Raw genomic sequence first — 18,056 nt, 5'->3', positions numbered from 1 at the left:
CTTGGGACTGCAGCATGGTGGAGCCTGGGGTATTTGAAACCCAGATTGGTGGGCTAGCGCCTGGGTCTGCAAGGGCTGAGCTGGGCCTGGTGGTCCTGTGAGACCTCAAAGTCAGGGCTGAGAAACGTTTGAACACTGACAGAGTTTAATTTCAATCAAGATTTATTTTATTTTATTATTCTCTAACATCTCTACCATATTTGGACAGGGTGTTTTTTATGTATCAGTGTATGGAGGACATAATATATGAATGGTATTTTGCAGTTTTGTTGTATTCTTATTTTTTTTTGTATTCCTCCTCTCACTTGTCTGTTTTCCTAGATTCTCTTTCCACCCTTTCTCCAACCAACAACCAATATCTGTCAGTTCCTCTCCCACTCTTCCTGTGAATTTTTGCTTCTAGCTTCTCTTTACCTGCCTCATGAACATTGCATACTATGCTACTTCTGAAACTTAATTTCACTGAAATTCATCATATCAATAGACTCAAAAACAAGAATCATATGATCATCTCAATAGATTCAGAAAAAAGCATTTGACAAAATATAGCACCTCTTCATGTTCAAAACACTAAAAAAATTAGGGATAGTAGGAACATACCTCAACATTGTAAAAGCTATATATGTTAAACCCAAGGCCAGCATAATTCTAAACAGAGAAAAATTGTAAGTATTCCCTCTAAAATCTGGAACAAAAAAAGGTTGCCCTCTTTTACCACTTTTATTCAACATTGTCCTAAACTCTAGCCAAACCAATTAGTCAGAAGAAAGAAATTAAAGAGATACAAATATGTAAAGAAGAACTCAAACTATCACTATTTGCTGATTACATGATTCTATATTTAGAAGATCAAAACAATTCCACCAGAAAACTTCTAGAACTAATAAATGAATTCAGCAAAGTATCAGGATATAAAATCAACACCTAAAAATCAAACACATTCCTATACATCAGCATTGAATCCACTGAAAGAGAAATTAGAAAAACTACCCCATTCACAATAGCCTCAAAAAAAAAAAAAAAAAAAAAAAAAAAAACTTGGGAATCAACCTAGCAAAAGAGGTGAAAGATCTCTACAATGAAAACTACAGAACACTAAAGAAAGAAATTGAAGAAGATCTTAGAAGATGGAAAGCTTTCCCAGGCTCTGGGATAGGCAGAACTAATACTGTCCAAATGGCCATACTAACAAAAGCATAGACAGATTTAATGCAATTCCTATTAAAATCCCAATGGCATTCTTATAGAAATAGAAAAGGCAATCATGAAATTCATTTGGAAAAATAAGAGACCCAGAATAGCTAAAACAATTCTTAGCAAGGGGGGAAAAACGTTCATGAATTGAAAGACTCAATATTGTAAATTTGCCAAGTTCTACCAAGATGATCTATAGATGCAATGCAATCCCAATCAAAATCCCAGTATGTGGAAACAGACAAGCTGATTCTCATATTTATATGGACACGGAAAAGGTCAATGGTAGCCAATAATTTATTGACCAAAGTTGAGAGGATATGTACCATTGATTATGAAGATTTATTATATAGCTATTCTGACAATGTGATATTGGCACCAAGATAGACAAAAAGGCCAATGGGACAGGATTGGGTGCCCACAAACAGACCAATGCATATCTGAACACTTGCTCCAGGACAGAAGCAGAACTATGGGGCAGTGAATAAAAGAGAAACTCTTTAATTAGTTGGGTGGGGACAAGTGGGTATCCATAGGGGAAAAAATTGAATTTGTCTCTACCTTGTGCTATGCACCAAATAGCCACAGACAAAAACATGGAGAAATTTCACAAAAATTTAAGCAAAATCAAAACAACAACAAACAACTAGAAGGTTCCATTCATACAAAGTTGAAAGAAAAGAAGGCAGAAGTCATAACTGAAGTTAAGTTGGGAAGAAAACAGTATTAGTAAATGGGAAGTGGAAAAAGAGGAGTTTCTAGAGTTCTGGTGAATATTTTATTTCTGTGCCTTTGGATGGTGAGGTAGTATAGAAAGTCCTTAGCTTATCAGTATCTACCACTATATATCAGACATTGCAATAAGTCGGAGTCATCAAAAGGAATAAAAACAGGCACCATCCCACCACTCTGGTGGTGCTTGTCTCTGATAACAGAGACAGACAAAGGCAATTACAGTGATGAGCAGCTCAGATAAATATATACAATCACCCAGTAGGATAAGTGCTCTGAGAGATACCCTTAGCTTACCGCACAAGGGGAATTCTTTCTTTACTTGGGGTGGAGTTGAGGAGAAAAGCCATCAGGTCTTCACCGTACTGAATTATAAAAATAGTTCCAACGTGTTTTACCCATCCCTAAAAAGCAGTGGTTACTCCTTTTATCTATAATAAATGGTTTCAGTGTCATTTTAGATATACTCTTAGGAATCCCATCTGCTTATCCAGGAAAAGTGTTATCTTTAAAGCAAGGAAACCTGGGGCTGGAGTTGTGGTTCAGCAGTGGAGTGCTCGTCCTGCACGTGTGTGCAAGGCACTGGGTTCGACCCTCAGCACCACATAAAAATACATAAAATAAAGGCATGTGTCCAACCCCAACTAAAAACTAAAATCAAAAAAAAAAAAAAAAAAAAGGTCAGGGCACCGGCCCCTAAAAAATCCAGAGAACACTATTAATTTTTTTACTTAAATTTTAGAGATGTTACTCTAAAACCAAAAAGTTCTTTTGAATTTATAATTCAAAAAGCAATGAGTTTACCGTCTCTGATACAATATAAAAAGGGGCTGGGGATGTGGCTCAGGAGTTAAGCACCCTGGGTTCAATCCCTGGTACCAAACAAACAAACAAATCTATGATAAATAATCTTCTTTAAAATAATCTTCTCCAGGTTACAAAATACTTATGTGCTCCACTGTAGAACATCTGAGAAATCAGAAAATTACAAAGAAAGCAAAAATTCATAATTCTATCTCCATAGCTACTGCAAATGTTTTGGTGCATCTCTTTTAGTTTTTAAAATGCCTGCATGCATTTATTTACACAGTCGAAATCAGATTCCTATGTGGTTTTGCAACCTGAGTTTTACTTTTAAAAATACAATGGGAATTTCTCTATCATATTCAATAACCTTCCTTAGCATAATTTTGTAAAAAAAAAAAAAAAATCATACTACAGATATACCTAAAAGTCAGCTTGACCGCTTTGTTTTCACAGTAAAGAATTTTACTTGGCCCTGCTTCTAGGCCTATTCTGTAAACAGTGTAGATAAGATCACAGAATCAGCCCCCCAAATAAAATACTCAAACCTAATTGGACGTTTTTCCAGGGCAAAGGAACTATGAATCCGGCAATTTCCAAGTTCCTCCAAACCTGATCATTTCAGTAAGAAGATATTCATCATGTGAAACAGAGCTCCACCCTCCCAGAAATCCCCAAAGTTTTGAGAGGCATCCAAAGCTTTAAGATTCTGACTACACATTCTGAAGTTGCTTCGCCCACTGTGATCCAGCCGCAGTTTCCTGCCCCGCGGCGTTCAAATTTCGAGGAAGACCCGGAGCGTGCTCGACTTTCTGCCTGGGTTTAACACGCGACGTGGTTAAGTTCGCGGAGATGGCCCGGCGCGCAACCTTCAGCTCGCAGGTTCCCCTGGCAGAGCCTGCAGCTTGGAACGCTGGGGACCAGCGCCTCTCAGGTACTACGCCCTCGGCGCGCGTTCGTCAGAATCCCAAATTCCGGTCGCGGGAACAAACTTGGGAGGAGCGCGCCCTGGGTCCCCGCCCTGCCCCGACTACAGCCTCCCCCCCCCCCCACCCGCCCTCCCCTCTCCAACTGGAAGCGCGCAGGCGCAGCCGACCAGGAGTCCTGCCAACTGTCCAGGAGCCTGAGGTCGCCTGTGCCATCCCTGCCACTTCCACGCTCGCCATGGGCCTGGGTCCCCGGCTGCTGCTACCGCTTCTGCTTTGCCTGGGGCTCAGCGCACTCGTGTCTTCGGGCTCCTCGGGCAACCGCAAGCGAGGCCCTTTGGTGACAGCCAAGGTGACCGAATGGCGGGCAGCCACTTCCCCTCCTGTGGGCTGGGGGATGGTGATGCTTTGGATACTGGGACTTCTGTGTCGGCCGGGAGGAGGGGGCTTCCAGGGCACGGGGACACTGGAAGTGGCGGTGCGGTAGGTGGTAGAGGGCTGCTCGCGTGGGAGGAGCGGCCCTCTTCCGGGATACTCGGGGCTCTGGGACCAGGCTAGTCTGCCTCTGTCGCCTGCTGTTTGTACTCAGTCTCTGGGGTCGTGGTCCGCCGTTACTGCGCTGGAGTCGGAAGCCTAGTTCTCCTGGGAGGAGACAACTCCAGTACTTCCTTCGGCGTGGCCTGGACTTGGGAACAAAGCAGGAAGAATGCAGAGGGAGGGGACGGGCGGTAGAGACGCGCTAGCAACCGAGTGACCGCGGCCCGGCCGCCCGCCACGCATGTCATTGGGTCTGGAAGAGCCGAACTCCAAGCTGGCCTTGAATGCCCTTCTCCTCTCCCTCCTCCCTGTTCCCCTCCCCTCTCTCTCCACTTAAGAACTGTCATCCTCCCCTGGGATGACTTTTAAACTTTGGGCTGGACCCTGAGTTTAGATGACCTAACCCTAACTTTTCATCTCTGTTGGGGGCATGTTTCTGCCTGGAATTGCGTCCTCACGACTTGATACTTAGAATACTTAACGCCGCTTTAGTTTTATTTTCAGCGAGTTTTACTAAGGTTAGAAGATAATGGGAAGGTGGAGAGAGAGAGAGAGAGAGGGTAATATTGCGGTGCCCATGATCACCACTTCTAGAAAACCCACCGGCAGTCGTGTCTTGGAATCTGGAGGGCGGTGTGGGCAGATTAAAGTGGTCTTAACAAGCAGGCAGGGGTAGTCAGTGAAAATGATACCTTTAAACTAGTTAGCATCCTTAAATCCTCCATGGAAGATGCCACCCAAGGAGCAGGGAGGACAACAGGTGTGGGAGAGGGAGGTTCAGCCCAACGTCTGATGTAAGGGAAGAGAACTGAAAGCCTTGGCCATGCTGCAGGCAGGGTTGATAAACTCAGCCTGGTTCCTCTGAGAAGCTCTGATTCTACTCACAGCCCCATGATCTAGCTTTGCAACTGGTTTGTGGAGGGCCACAGAGCTCAAAGGGTTTCTTTCAGTTTGCAGGTACTATTTCTGTCTCTTGGTTGTTGAAAACCATAAACATAAAATTTATACAACTATGAAATGTTGAAGGAAATGAAACTAATGTAGGTTGGGTGATATTTGAAAACACCTGATGCAGGTCAAGGGTCATATGTTTTCTTTCATATGTGGAAGCTAAAGAGGAAAAGGGAAGAGAAAGGTGGGTATCTCATGAAATTGGAAGGGAAAACAGTAAAGGAAAGGGACCAAGGAGAGGCTGGAGGTGAAGGAAAAGGGAGATACTGGGGAATGATATTGGCCAAAATATATTGTTGTATTTTGTGCATCTATGAATATGTAGCAGTAAACATCGCCATTATGTACAACTATAATGTACCAATAAAAAAAGGAAAAAAAAAAGAAAGAAAAATATCTGATGGAATGAGAAAAAATCAGTTTGGGAAAGACTTAGGTAGTAAAGGACAGGTGCAAAGATTTCCAGGCAGGAAAGCCATCAGTGTGTTCAGAGGATGCAGAGTACTGTGTGGCTTTGGGGCAGGGATGAGAGCACAGTGGCCTGACATGAGGTGGGGGAGGGGTGCTCATCGATCATTCAGGGGTTTAACAGCTGTAAGGAGTGTAGGCATTGAGGTAATTATTCTTATAATTTGAGGTCTTATTTTAAGTATAGTTAGTTGCTGAAGGGTTTTATACATAGGAATGATATCATTTCATATTTGCTTTTAAGAAATCCCTGTGGTCAGTCAGTGGAGTGTGAACTGGAGTCCAGACAGTGGTTTGGATTAAGGTGGAAATCTTGGGAATGGGGAGCAAAGGAGGAACTTGGAATATGTTTTAGAGGTATAACTAACAGGAGATGCTGACAGTGTAGACAGAGTGAGGGAGAGAGGGTAGAATGGTCAGATAAAATGCAGGACGCCCAATGAGATGTGAATTTCACATTAACAATGAGTAAATTTTTACTGTGAATCCCCTGAAATATTTGGGAACAAGTTTCACTGGGAAACTTTTTAGACTTACTGATGGAGAGCTAGCCAATCACAATCTTTGGGGAAGGAGCCCAGTCATTCACCTTTTTTAAAAAATTTTTGTTAGTTATTGATGGACCTTTATTTATTTATTTGTTTATACGTGGTGTTGAGAATTGATCCCAGTGCCTCACACATGCTAGGCAAGCGCTCTTCCACTGAGCCACAACCCCAGTCCCAGTCGTTTACCTTTTAACAACATTCTGGTGAATTCTGAGGTGCAGCCTGGGCTGGGAACCACTAGAATAAAGCTGAGCAAGGAGAAAGCTGCCGGAGGGCAAGAATTGGGACATGCTGAGCCCAGGTCTAGGGCACTGTCACTGAGGGAGAGTTTTCATGTGCTCAACTCTTGTTTGGAATTGTAACTTAACATATCTTTTATTTTTTCCACCACAAAATGTATCAAGTTCTGAAAGTTAATTGCCTAGACAAGCCTTATACCAATTGGACTCTTTTGAATTACTTTTTTAGTGAACATATTTAAGCAACTAAATATATTGGAAAATGAAGATATTAAAAATAATTTATCTGAGTGCAGAAAAGTAGATTAATTGGCCACTGCTCTAGTACATTGTTTTTCTCAGCAGTGTTTTATAAGAATCTGTAAATAAAAGATAGGAGGTGCTGGTTTCTCCCAAAGGACTGTTAGTGGCACTAACCTCGTCCACGGATCCTGCTGCTGAGCCAACCTGGCAGCGTCCTCCTGCCCTGCAAGGACTCAGGTGGGGCTCTAATCACTGGACTCAGAATCCACTGAATTTTGATTTCCTGAATTTTCCAGTAAATGTGATGAATTCTGTGCAGGATCCAGCATGCCAAACAGCACTGCCATCTTTCTAGCTACACAGCTTGCAAACATGTTAGCCGATAGTGGCTACGTGGCAACATCTAAGGGACCTTGGACAAGTTATCTAATATCTGGGGTTCTGCTTTCTCCTCTGTAAAAAGGAGATAGAATAATAATAATACCTACCTGTAAGGGTTTTATGTATTAAATGTGCTAAAGCAGGTAAAATGCTTAGTCTATGGTCCCTGGTTTAAGAGGCCACTGGTTGATGTTAGAAATGTTCATCTTATTAATCCTGTTGTGATAGCAAGGAATCATCATCTATTTTACAGATGAGGAATAAGAGCTCAGAGTTTAGTTTGCCAAGGGTCTATGGACATTTAGTGGTGGATCTGGCTTTAACCATTTCCTTCACATCACCGCTCATGTGCTTGGTACTTTGCCAGTTACTTTGGAAGGATTTTGGCAGTATTAATGCCATAGGGGTTTGGATCAGGCTGTGTGAGTGCCTCTTCTCTGCTTCCCTACTTCCTTTAACCTTCAGTGCCCCCCAATTTTTAAATGACTTTCAAGGATGGCTTGAGGGGGAAAAAGTGATGAGTTGCCCACCCACAAAATGCAGCACAATGTCCAAGTCCCAGCTTTTCAGGAACACCCTGATCCCCACAGACAATCACCAGCCCTTCCCAGGACTTATCCTTATCTGACTCGTCTCATAAAACCCAGTTGCCCATTATATCATAGCATTTATGTGTATATTTTTTCTTCTACTGAACTTTAGACTCCAGGAGGGTAAAAACTTTGTAGCTCACTCTTGTCCAGCACTGGACTTTGTTCCCAGGGACACTCAGAAATGAGTTATCTGGCAGCCCCCCAGACACTCCTGTCTAGGGGTGTGCCCCCCCTATTTCATTTCACTTGACATTGAACATTTCTTGACTGTCTGCTTGTGTTGACAATATACTGGGATCGGGGGAACTAAAAACAGTTTGTAACCTTTTGGGATTCCTTTGCCTTGCCTGCTAGAGCTGGACTGGTGATATGTCACAGTTTAACTATAGGTAGCCTGGGTTGAAATTCTGGCTCTAACACTCAACCTTCGTAAATCACTTAACCTCTCTCACCTTCACTTTCCTCATTTATAAATTAGTGATAATACTCCTCCCTCCCCAGGATGTGGTGAGGATTCATCTTATAAGAGGATGTAGGTAAAGCCCACAGAGACACCACTATTGTGTTTCCTTCCCTTTTCCTTTTTCCTCCCCCTTCCTTCTCCCCTTTATATAAAGGTGTCCCCCTGTCAACCATCCTTACATTCTCTCGGACACCACCCCATTGCAGCCCATTATGGCGTCATTCTTGAACTGGCATAAAATTCCAGGTTCTCTTTCTCCTCTATTTGATTATTATTCCCAATGTCTCATTTGCTTCCCCCCCCCCCACCCCGTACCAGGGTACTTAACCACTGAGCCTCATGTATTTTATTTAGAGACAGGGTTTCACTGAGTTGCTTAGGACCTTGTTAAGTTCCTGAGGCTGGCTTTGTACTCTCAATCCTCCTGTTTCAGCCTCCCAAACTGCTGGGATTACAGGCATGTGCCGCCATGCCCAGCTGGGCCCGATTCATTCCATTCTGTTGTCTTCAAAACTTGAACCTCCAAGTCCACCATCTTTTCTTTGTCTTTTGGAACTGGTGGGCAGCTGTCTTCCAGGGATTTTGTCCTCACCTGTGGTCACAGAGCTGCATTGCTTTTCTGCAAACAGAACACATTTCCTGCTTTGGTGCTTTGCTTCCAATAAGTGGCAGGTGAGCTAACCCTTGTGTCTGATACTGTTCCCCTCCTCCAGGCCTGCTTCCCAGGATGTCCTCTCCCAGCCCTTAATATCACTCCAGGCCTCGATATACAGGATTCCTGGGGCATCTGTCACATGCTGCCTTGTACTTATCTTATTCTTTTAAACTACTTTAGGACAGGGGTTCTCTCGTTCACCTTGTGACTTTACACTACCTTTCACATAGATCTTTAATAAATACTGGTCAACTAAATAAGATTTTATTTTCTCATTTCTGTTAGAGTTGGGAAAACTACTATAGTTTCTTGTACTCCTTCATGAAGTTGAAGGATACTGCAATTTGGGGGAAGAATCATATCAATAGGTAAACTAGACTATATGTAAAAATATATGATTTTTATTGAAGCATTATGCTGGGACAGTCAATTTTTCTTCATCTTCTCAGGCTATTCTCCCAGATTTTATTTATTTATTTGCTTTCTAAATATTCACAGGAGTAATTTTCTCCTTGATTTTGCAAGTCTGGAAGGCCTTTCAAGTGTCTTATAAGATGTTTCTTAGGATTACATCCCTGATTTTTTTTCCTGAGACTGCTTCATTATTGTCCACATTGCATTTACTCCTCGGCTTAGAAATTCTTTGTAGAAACTGCTTCTCACTGCCACCAGCTTTGCACTGACCAAGTTCCCGTGAATGCTGTCCCAAGACCACTGATTGCAGATGAGACCCTTCTGTGCTGCCTTACCTCAAGGGCAGGGTCTTTCTGTAAGCTCTTCTATATAAATAATAATAAAACTTTTGCTGCTTCAGCCATGTAAAGATTATAAAATGCCACATGGAACACTAAATATCACATCACTCTGTGACAGACGTGCTGATGTATTGGCAGAAGTCCTTGTCTTGAGCTAAAGCTTGACAGTCTTTACTTAGTGATTTTTCTAAACTGCAAGACATCTTTTTTCTTTGACAACCCTTCTTATATTTTTTAAAGCCATCTCTTGAATGTCTTTTTTAACCATTCAAACAGTAAATTGGTTCATATAATCTCAACTCTCTAATAGAATGCCCTTCGACTCCATGGCCTTTTCAAGCCTCTCTCTCAGTGATTTGGGAAGCAAAATGTGTATAATTTGGTTTCAGAACAAACAGTTTAAAAAAAAAAGTCTAAAAGAACTTTTAAGACTTAATCTGCAAAAAAGGCAACTTATCCTCACTTTTGGGTGTTTTGTTTTAAGCTGTGACAGAGAAAGAACACATTCTACTTGGGTGACTTTGGGAATATGACAATAGAATCGAGTGTCTTAAGTTTAAAAGGTAAAAGACTTTGTCAGGCATGGAGTGCAGTGCTCGCTGTCTTTTGGATGAGACTGGGGACCCGGTGCTTGCTGTGCTTGGACCTGAGTGGCAGGCCTTTTGAAGGACTGCTATACGTTTTAATCATCTTTTGTGAGTCCCTTGATAGCAGACATCTGTTGAGAACTCACTGGGAGTTTGGCAGTATTTGAAGTGACAAAAAAAAAAAAAAAAAGTAAATCTAGATGGCTAGCCTCTTTCTCTCCTCACTATTTTTTCCCCTGCCAAGATTAGAGAGCACTACCTTTGAAAAGAACAACACATTCCACTCTAATCTTCATCCCAAAGCTGGGGAACAGGAAGTAGCAGCAGAGTTTGTCTGGGGCATGAGTAGGCAGTAGAATTCTTGAAGACTTTATTTGCCTGATTTTTGCAGTATTTGTAGAACTGACTTGAAACTCAGTACCTAGCACAGTGCCTAGCCCTTAGAGGGTGTTCATTAAATGTTTGTTGAATGAATAGTGGAAGTGAACCATACCGACACAGACATTTTTAGAGCACCTTTCACTAATAGCCTCTTCATGACTCCTTTCTAAAATACTGATGGGCAGGCTTTCCTCAGATTTTAATTTTGATTTAGCTTGTATTTTTGTCTTCTCCATGTTATAACCTTCTATTCTGTGTTTCAATTATATGCAGGTCTTCTTTGATATAAGGATTGGAGACAGAGATGTGGGCAGAATTGTGATTGGCCTCTTCGAAAAAGTTGTACCCAAGACAGTAGAAAATTTCGTCACTCTGGCAACAGGAGAGGTCTGTCTCCATTTTATTTCCTTCAACTTTGCACACACACAAAAATTGTATTTTATTTCTTTTAAGTAAAATACAAAATGCTGCTGGGAGAACAAGTATTAAATTAATGTCAAATGAATCTGTGACATTTAATCATATTTTACTATGAAATCTTTATTATTCAGGTACACAGCCTCTGTAGGCTTCCAGAAATTGGAAGAAAACAAGTGAAAATGCTCTTGTTTTTACTTATTCACATCAATACTCTCTTTCCATAGTTTGTTTTATTTGTGGTTTTGGTCAGCCAGTGATAACTTTCTCTCAGTAAATCATTGCTGTCACTGGGTATGGTGGCACACACCTGTAGTCCTAGCTACTTGGGAGGCAGAGGCTGGAGGATCACCTAGTTCCAGGTCAGCCTGAGCAACTTAATGAAATCTGTCTCAAAATTAAAAAATAAATAAATAAAAAGGTTTGGGGGTGTGGCTCTGTGATAGAACACCCCTGGGTTCAATCTCTAGTACTGCGAGCGAGAGAGAGAGAGAGAGAGAGAGAGAGAGAGAGAGAAATCATTGCCAAGACCTAATAAAATTCTGTAGATATTTTGATTTTTCTCACTTTATCATTTTCAAATAAACACTGGGGTTGAAGGTTCATCTTTCAGTATGGATTTTTTTCCTACTTGTGTATTCAATTGAAATAATCTCTTTAGAAAGGATATGGATATAAAGGAAGCATCTTTCATCGTGTCATCAAGGATTTCATGATTCAAGGAGGAGACTTCACTGCAGGAGATGGCACTGGTGGTAGGTAACGCCATCTTTTGCCTTTCTCCTTTCCCACTTCCCAAGCTAAAACCCAAGAGTCAGTCAGTATGTGAACCCAAGATAGCCAGATTCCCCCATTTAAGAAACAAGGCCGTAAAGACAGCTCAAAGTCTTTCCAGAAGATAGAGGTTTGGGGACCTCATTTACCAGAATCTTTTTGGGTATGAATGAATGAGTCTTCCTAATTCTAAATGGGATGGTTTTAGTGTTCGTTGTCATAGTGTAGATCCATTCATTTGGCAGAATATCTCACAATTATTAAAACCGCTCGACTGCTAGTATGTAGCAATATAAAGCAGTGCGTGCCATAGGAAGGAAGAGGTGAACTATAGAGCTGTGTGCCCTGGGGTGGCAGCTGGCCACAAGTTGGGGCGGGGGTAGAGGATGGGACATGGTGCCAGAATAACAGGATTGGAGTGTAGGTGGCAGGATCGTGATGAATTTTTCCCCTTGTTTCAAAAGTGTCTTCTTTTATTGTCAGCTTTTTTAATAATAATAAAAAAGTTATAGCTGAGTCATCAAAATTATAACTGATTCCCATGAACAAAGTAAAATAAAGGACAAATACTTAAGGTTATTGAGTTTCAAATCTCCCTCAGCATATTGTGTCTCATTGAGGATCATAACTACCCAGCTCTGTGGACTATTTTCCTTCTGAAATGTAGGGAGAAGCTTTTCTTTCTTTTTCCTCCTGAACACCTATTACTTGTGTAACTACATGAAATTTAAGATTTTTAAGCTCAGAAAATACTGGTTAGGGTGGATATTAGTTGCTTACTTTTTAAAGAAAAGCCACTTTCAGTCATTATTTCTATGTATGTTTATTGTAATGGTTTATTTCTTGATAATAAAAATAGTTGCCATTAAATGCTATGATTTACCAGGCACTTTATGAAGAGTACTTTTAGCTCTTGCAAAAATGCTATAGGGTATAAGGATACAGAATGGAGGAGAGAAGCTGGCTCAGGTTCGTCAAGGTTACAGGGTTTGCTGAGAATGCTTGTGGAAGCAATCCTAGCTGCTGAGGTGCCAGACTCACCGGAAAACCTGGTAGCTCTAGTACCTGCCCTCTTGGTACCAGCATCCACCGTCCCACCATACGATCCAGCAGGAAGAGTGACTGAGCTTTACTTTGCTATCTTTTCTATTTTTATTCTCTCTCTATTTTCCCTCCCCAACACATGTGGGTCTGGGGTTAAAATTCTCTGAGAGGAAATTTTGAACTATTTAAATTTAGCCTAGACCCCCTGGGTAGAGCTTTCCAGCTAGGTCACCCCACATGTCCCTGCCCAACCAGCTATAAATTGCTTGACTTTGGTATCTACTTCTGGTCCTTTTAACAGAGCCAGGATTTTGAGGTTGGCAACCAGTGGATAAGGAGCTCAGTAATACAAAAGCACAAGAGGCCTTCAAGGTGTTAGGAATGAGGCAGATGCTCCCTATGGTCCATATTGTTGTTATGGGAGAGGGCTTCTACTGTATCCGCTGCTTTGCTAGAATTCCAGATCACAGGCTGATTCTTCAGCAAGGCTGATCCCCAGGTGGTCCCAATTCTCAGGATGCATCCTCGTGCATCCTGAGAGCCTTGCGCTTAATGTCTTTCATCCTAGCTGCTACTGCCTCAGTGCTGAGGTAAGAAAAAGCACCAGCTTTAGAGTCAGAAAGTCAGATGTTCCAATTCTGATCTGCTGTTTTCAAGTTTTATACCTCTGTTTCCCAGTGTGAAAAGGGGACTGAGAATACCAACTACACTGGGATGTTGTGGGAATAAGCTGAGGGTGTCCACTCAGTGACTGGTTGGGTGCCAAGGTAGTAGTGACCTGGGACAAGTCACCCGAATATAGTACAGAGGTAGAGCCACGAGGCCGGCTCACCCACCTTTCCATCTGGCTTTCGGATACCACCCTGCCTTGCTGTTCCTTCTCCTTTCAGAGTGAAATCATTGACCTATATGATCCAGATTTGGCATTGGTTTGAGGCCAGAGGGGACCTGCCATCCTGTGCCATATCATAGGCATTTTTGCTTGTCTGTTTCAGGCCCTAGGGCCCTGCTTCCTTAAAGAGTTAATTTTATTCTCTCTTTCACTTCTCCATAGCTTTGACCATCTATTCCCCATTCTCATCTTCTGTTGGGCTCTATGAACGGATTACACTAAAGCCTTTTGTTTCCTATGAAGAGTTTACTTTTGGTTGATGTCTGTTCATTCTCCTCCCTTTTCTTTTATCTTAACCCAGGTTTTAGTATTTACGGTGAGACATTTCCTGATGAGAACTTCAAGCTGAAGCACTATGGTATTGGGTGGGTCAGCATGGCCAATGCTGGGCCTAACACCAATGGTTCCCAGTTCTTTATCACCTTGACCAAGCCCACCTGGTTGGATGGCAAACATGTGGTATTTGGAAAAGTCCTCGATGGGATGGTAACTTGATATATTACTTTTTCCCCTTTCAAAGTTTTATATTTATGAGAGTACCTTCAGTGATTCATTTTAATATTAAATGAGTTGTTAGAGATCCATTTTTATATGCTGACTGACCTCTTCAAAGATGAGTAAATTATATATGGCATGACATTATGGCATGTTAGGGACATTAGGATAGAAGCTGAAGACTTGACATGGAGAAGCTAAGTACTTAATTTATTTTGCTTCTGGCTGTAAATGGAAAGCCCTTTATAATATAACAAAATAAAACCAGGGTCCTATACATTCATAAAATGGAGTATTATTCAGTATTACAAAGAAAAGATGTGCTATCGCATGGATAAACCTGAGGACCTTATCCTAGGTGAAATAAACTTGTCACAAAAAGACAATTACTCTACAAGTCTACTTACATGAGACACCTAAAGTAGTCAAATCTATAGAGACAGAAACTAGAATGGTGGTTGCCAGGGGCTTAGGGAAAGGCATTTAGAATGAGTTTCAGTTTTGCAAGATTTGGAGACCAATTGCACAACAGTGTGAATAAACTTACACACTACTGAACTATGCACGTGAAAAATGAATTGGATGGCAAATTCTGTGTTATATGTTTCTTACAGTTAAAATATTAAAAAGCCCTGAACCAGTGTGGTTTAGTCCGGATATCAAGTTGTATTCACGGACACACAGTACAGCAACCAACATTCATTAAGAGAATTCAAATCTATGTTGTTATTCTCAAAGAACAGCAAAGGATCCAATTCATAACCCATAGGCCTGCTTCTTAAAATTCTCATTCTCTTCTTTTCTCACCACGTCTCCTTAGCAGTTGCCCCAAATAACTTTCTTCTAAACTGGCCATATTGAAGTCTGTCCAACCCAGCCCTGGACACCCTTGACTCCTGTGTCCTCTTCCATGTTCCATTATGTTTTATTTTCATGTGAGTTGTTTGGCCTCCCTCATCCAAACAAATCAACCAGTTTCATCACTGTAGATTTTCCACATCTTCTACCTGCTATTCTGATTCAGTGCAACTGAAGTCCAGGAATTGAGATGAATATTCAATGTGTTTGGAAAACTCATCAAAAGCCTGCCTTTTTGGTCTGTGACATCTTCCCTCCTTCACTGGGAAATATAAGTGGTGCATGTGCTTATGAGGGCTTCTAGGGCACTGTTGGATTGAACAGGTTATATTAGTATCAGACTCAAGATTAATGGCTTGGGTCACCTTTAAAAGGGGCAAACCCAAGGGCTGGGGATGTAGCTCATTTGGTAGAGTGCTTGCTTTACATGTACAAGGCCTTGGGTTCAATCTCCAACAGCATGCACACACACACACACACATACACACACACACACAAAAAAGCAAATCCAGAATTAGGTCTACTTTTAAATCTGCTTTATGGACCATTTTATTGTGCCTAAACGTAGTATAGGGTAGAGCTGAAACTGATTCAAACTCCATGTTAACCTTTACATTGGATTGTAGCTGATGAATACAAATACTTTATTTGCAAAAGTATCTTAATTTTTTGAGTCTATACAATGCTTATTAAGAAAGAAGTATGGAAATAGACCAATATGTTTTCTGATAAACAAGGTAGCTGGTGAATTTTATTCCATGAGATATATATACATACATAAATAAAATAATTTTCTGAATCTTCTAAGTTTTTCACGCTTAGTGTGCATGGTTTTTTATAGTGATACAACTTACTTTCCCACTGGGGCTTTTGATTACACTAACACCAGAGCTGCCTGTCTGATTTTCTCTCTCCAGAGCGTGGTGCACTCCATAGAGCTCCAGGCAACTGATGAGCATGACCGTCCTCTCACCAACTGCACCATCATCAACAGTGGCAAGATAGAAGTGAAAACGCCCTTCGTGGTTGAGGTCACAGACTGGTGACACAACCGGCAGAAAACAAGGAATGCACCTGGCAGGGTGTGTGTGTGTATGTGTGAACAGTATGTGTGTGCACGTATCGTCTGCCCATCTGCCTTTAATTCTTCAGTTACTGTTTTGCTTTGTTTTTTACTTTCTTTTAATTTCCACTCCAGGAAAGATTTAAAAACCAACCACTCTTAAGTTTAGTTTGTATGAATCTATGGCAAATCACCTGTTTAGGAACTTTGAACTGAAAAGACACATCCTCTTCCTTCCATGGTGTTGTTTTTAAATTAGAAAACTTTGTATTGGCTATTTATTTTTAAGAACACACTCATTTGTTTGTTTGTTTTTGTTAAATTCATTGTTATCTGTATGTTAGGTGAAACTGAAGGTTTATTTGAAAAAGACGAAGACATGAAGTTTATTTTTCTGTATTCAAATAATTCTTTTCTGATAAAAAGAAACTTGATTAGTATAATCTGATATATGTCTTGGGGATTTTTGCCTGAGAAAAGGTGCTTTTGTGTTCTCTATATTAAATACTTTTTATATGCATTAATTCTTTTTGCAAGTCTCTTTAAAATTTAAAATTCCTTTAAAAAAATAAATGGATGGGGACCGGGGTTATGGCTCAGTGGTAGAATGCTTGCCTAGCATGTGTGAGGCACTGGATTCTGTTCTCCACACTACACATAAATAAATGAATAAAATAAAGGTCCATCAACAACTAAAATATATGAAAAAAATAATTTAAAAAATAAATATAAAAACACATGTACTCTAATAGTAACAATGAACACATTAGAGAAAAAAATCAGAATGCTAACACAACTGGATAATTTGGGATAGGAACCACAGAATTATGCCCTTCTACATCCCAAATACATTAACTGATTATTCACTGATTTTTATTTAGTAACATTTTAGAAAGTTCCCTGAGTCCAGTTGCAGTTGAAAGGAATCTTTTGGTCACCTACATAATGGGGGTTAAGATTCAGGCTGTATTTAAACCAGATGGAAAAATACAGTCCTTCCAGGACCTTGTGACATCCCTTGCTGCATGAAGTGCCACGCTCTGTTCAGATGGAAGAAAATGGAGCTAGTACCCCTCCTCCAGCACACATGCAGTAAGAAGCTAAAGAATCCACCTCTCAAGCTGCATTCTAAGAAAATTGCCACAATATGAAATGAAAATGGGCATTCTTGCTGCTGCTGAGGGGTATAAATTACTACAACACTCCCAGAGAGTAATTTGTTCATTTTTTTCCAACATATATTTATTGAAGGTCTTTAGTATACCAGATTCCAGTTTGATTTTTGGAAATACCAAAATGAACAGGAGAAAAGGGCCTCATGGAGCTGACACTCTAGTGGGGAAGATGGAGGATTGACAAGTAAATAGAAAGGGCAGTGAAAGCTATGAAGAAAACACACAGGGTGCTTATGGAGAGGGTAGGTGGGGAGTAAGCTTGGAGAGGCCAAGGAGGGCCTCTTGAGGACCTACGGATTGAAGGAAGACTGGGAGGTGGCCAAGCAAGAAGTCCTCTGAGAAGGACCTTCCAGGCAGAAGAAGCATGAGAAAAATACAAAAGTCCCAAGGTGAGAATGAGTGAATTCCAAGGTAGAAAAGAAAGCTGGTATTTTGGGGTCTGGTATATGAAGGGAGTGTGGGGACCAAGGTCAGGGAAGAAAGGCTGAGCCTAGCCAGCTGGGGCCAGAACACTAGGGGACACACAATGGCAGCTGTCAATTTCAAATTGGGAAGGGACTTGATGTGATCTGCATTATTTTGTCTGCCACAAGGAGAATTTTTATAGGGGGATATATGGAAGCAGAACTTATCAGGAAACCCAATCATTTATATCCTTTGTATTCCCGCTCCTGGGATTTGCCTTAGAAAGTGATCTGAGCTGTAATGAACACCATCGTTTTAGTATTCTGGCTCCTTGTCCTAGTAATGGCTGCCCAGTTATTTTTTCCTTTGGGGGTTATACCAATTCCCTCAACCATTTCTTGTCCTGAGGATAGACTGACCTACAGATGGGTGTACATGGGACCTGGCAAAGTCTTCCATTAACTCATTTGATAAAT

At 41.1% G+C, this 18,056-nt stretch overlaps 1 protein-coding gene across 1 annotated transcript; it reads left to right on the top strand.

The window, feature by feature from the left end:
- The first annotated feature begins 3,807 nt into the window (after nucleotides 1-3,807).
- Ppic (peptidylprolyl isomerase C) lies at nucleotides 3,808-16,524 on the top strand. Its single transcript, XM_027949337.2, has 5 exons — nucleotides 3,808-4,008; nucleotides 10,731-10,844; nucleotides 11,536-11,629; nucleotides 13,886-14,070; nucleotides 15,855-16,524. Exons 1-5 carry the CDS (start codon nucleotides 3,895-3,897, stop codon nucleotides 15,981-15,983), a joined length of 636 nt encoding a protein of 211 aa, XP_027805138.1. The 5' UTR covers nucleotides 3,808-3,894; the 3' UTR covers nucleotides 15,984-16,524.
- Nucleotides 16,525-18,056: the final 1,532 nt, after the last annotated feature.

Source organism: Marmota flaviventris, chromosome 5 (genome assembly GCF_047511675.1).
Source record: "Marmota flaviventris isolate mMarFla1 chromosome 5, mMarFla1.hap1, whole genome shotgun sequence".
In the NCBI taxonomy this organism is placed as follows: Eukaryota; Metazoa; Chordata; class Mammalia; order Rodentia; family Sciuridae; genus Marmota; species Marmota flaviventris.
The sequence above is the reverse complement of the archived record's forward strand: the minus strand, read 5'-3'. Positions and strand labels throughout refer to the sequence as shown.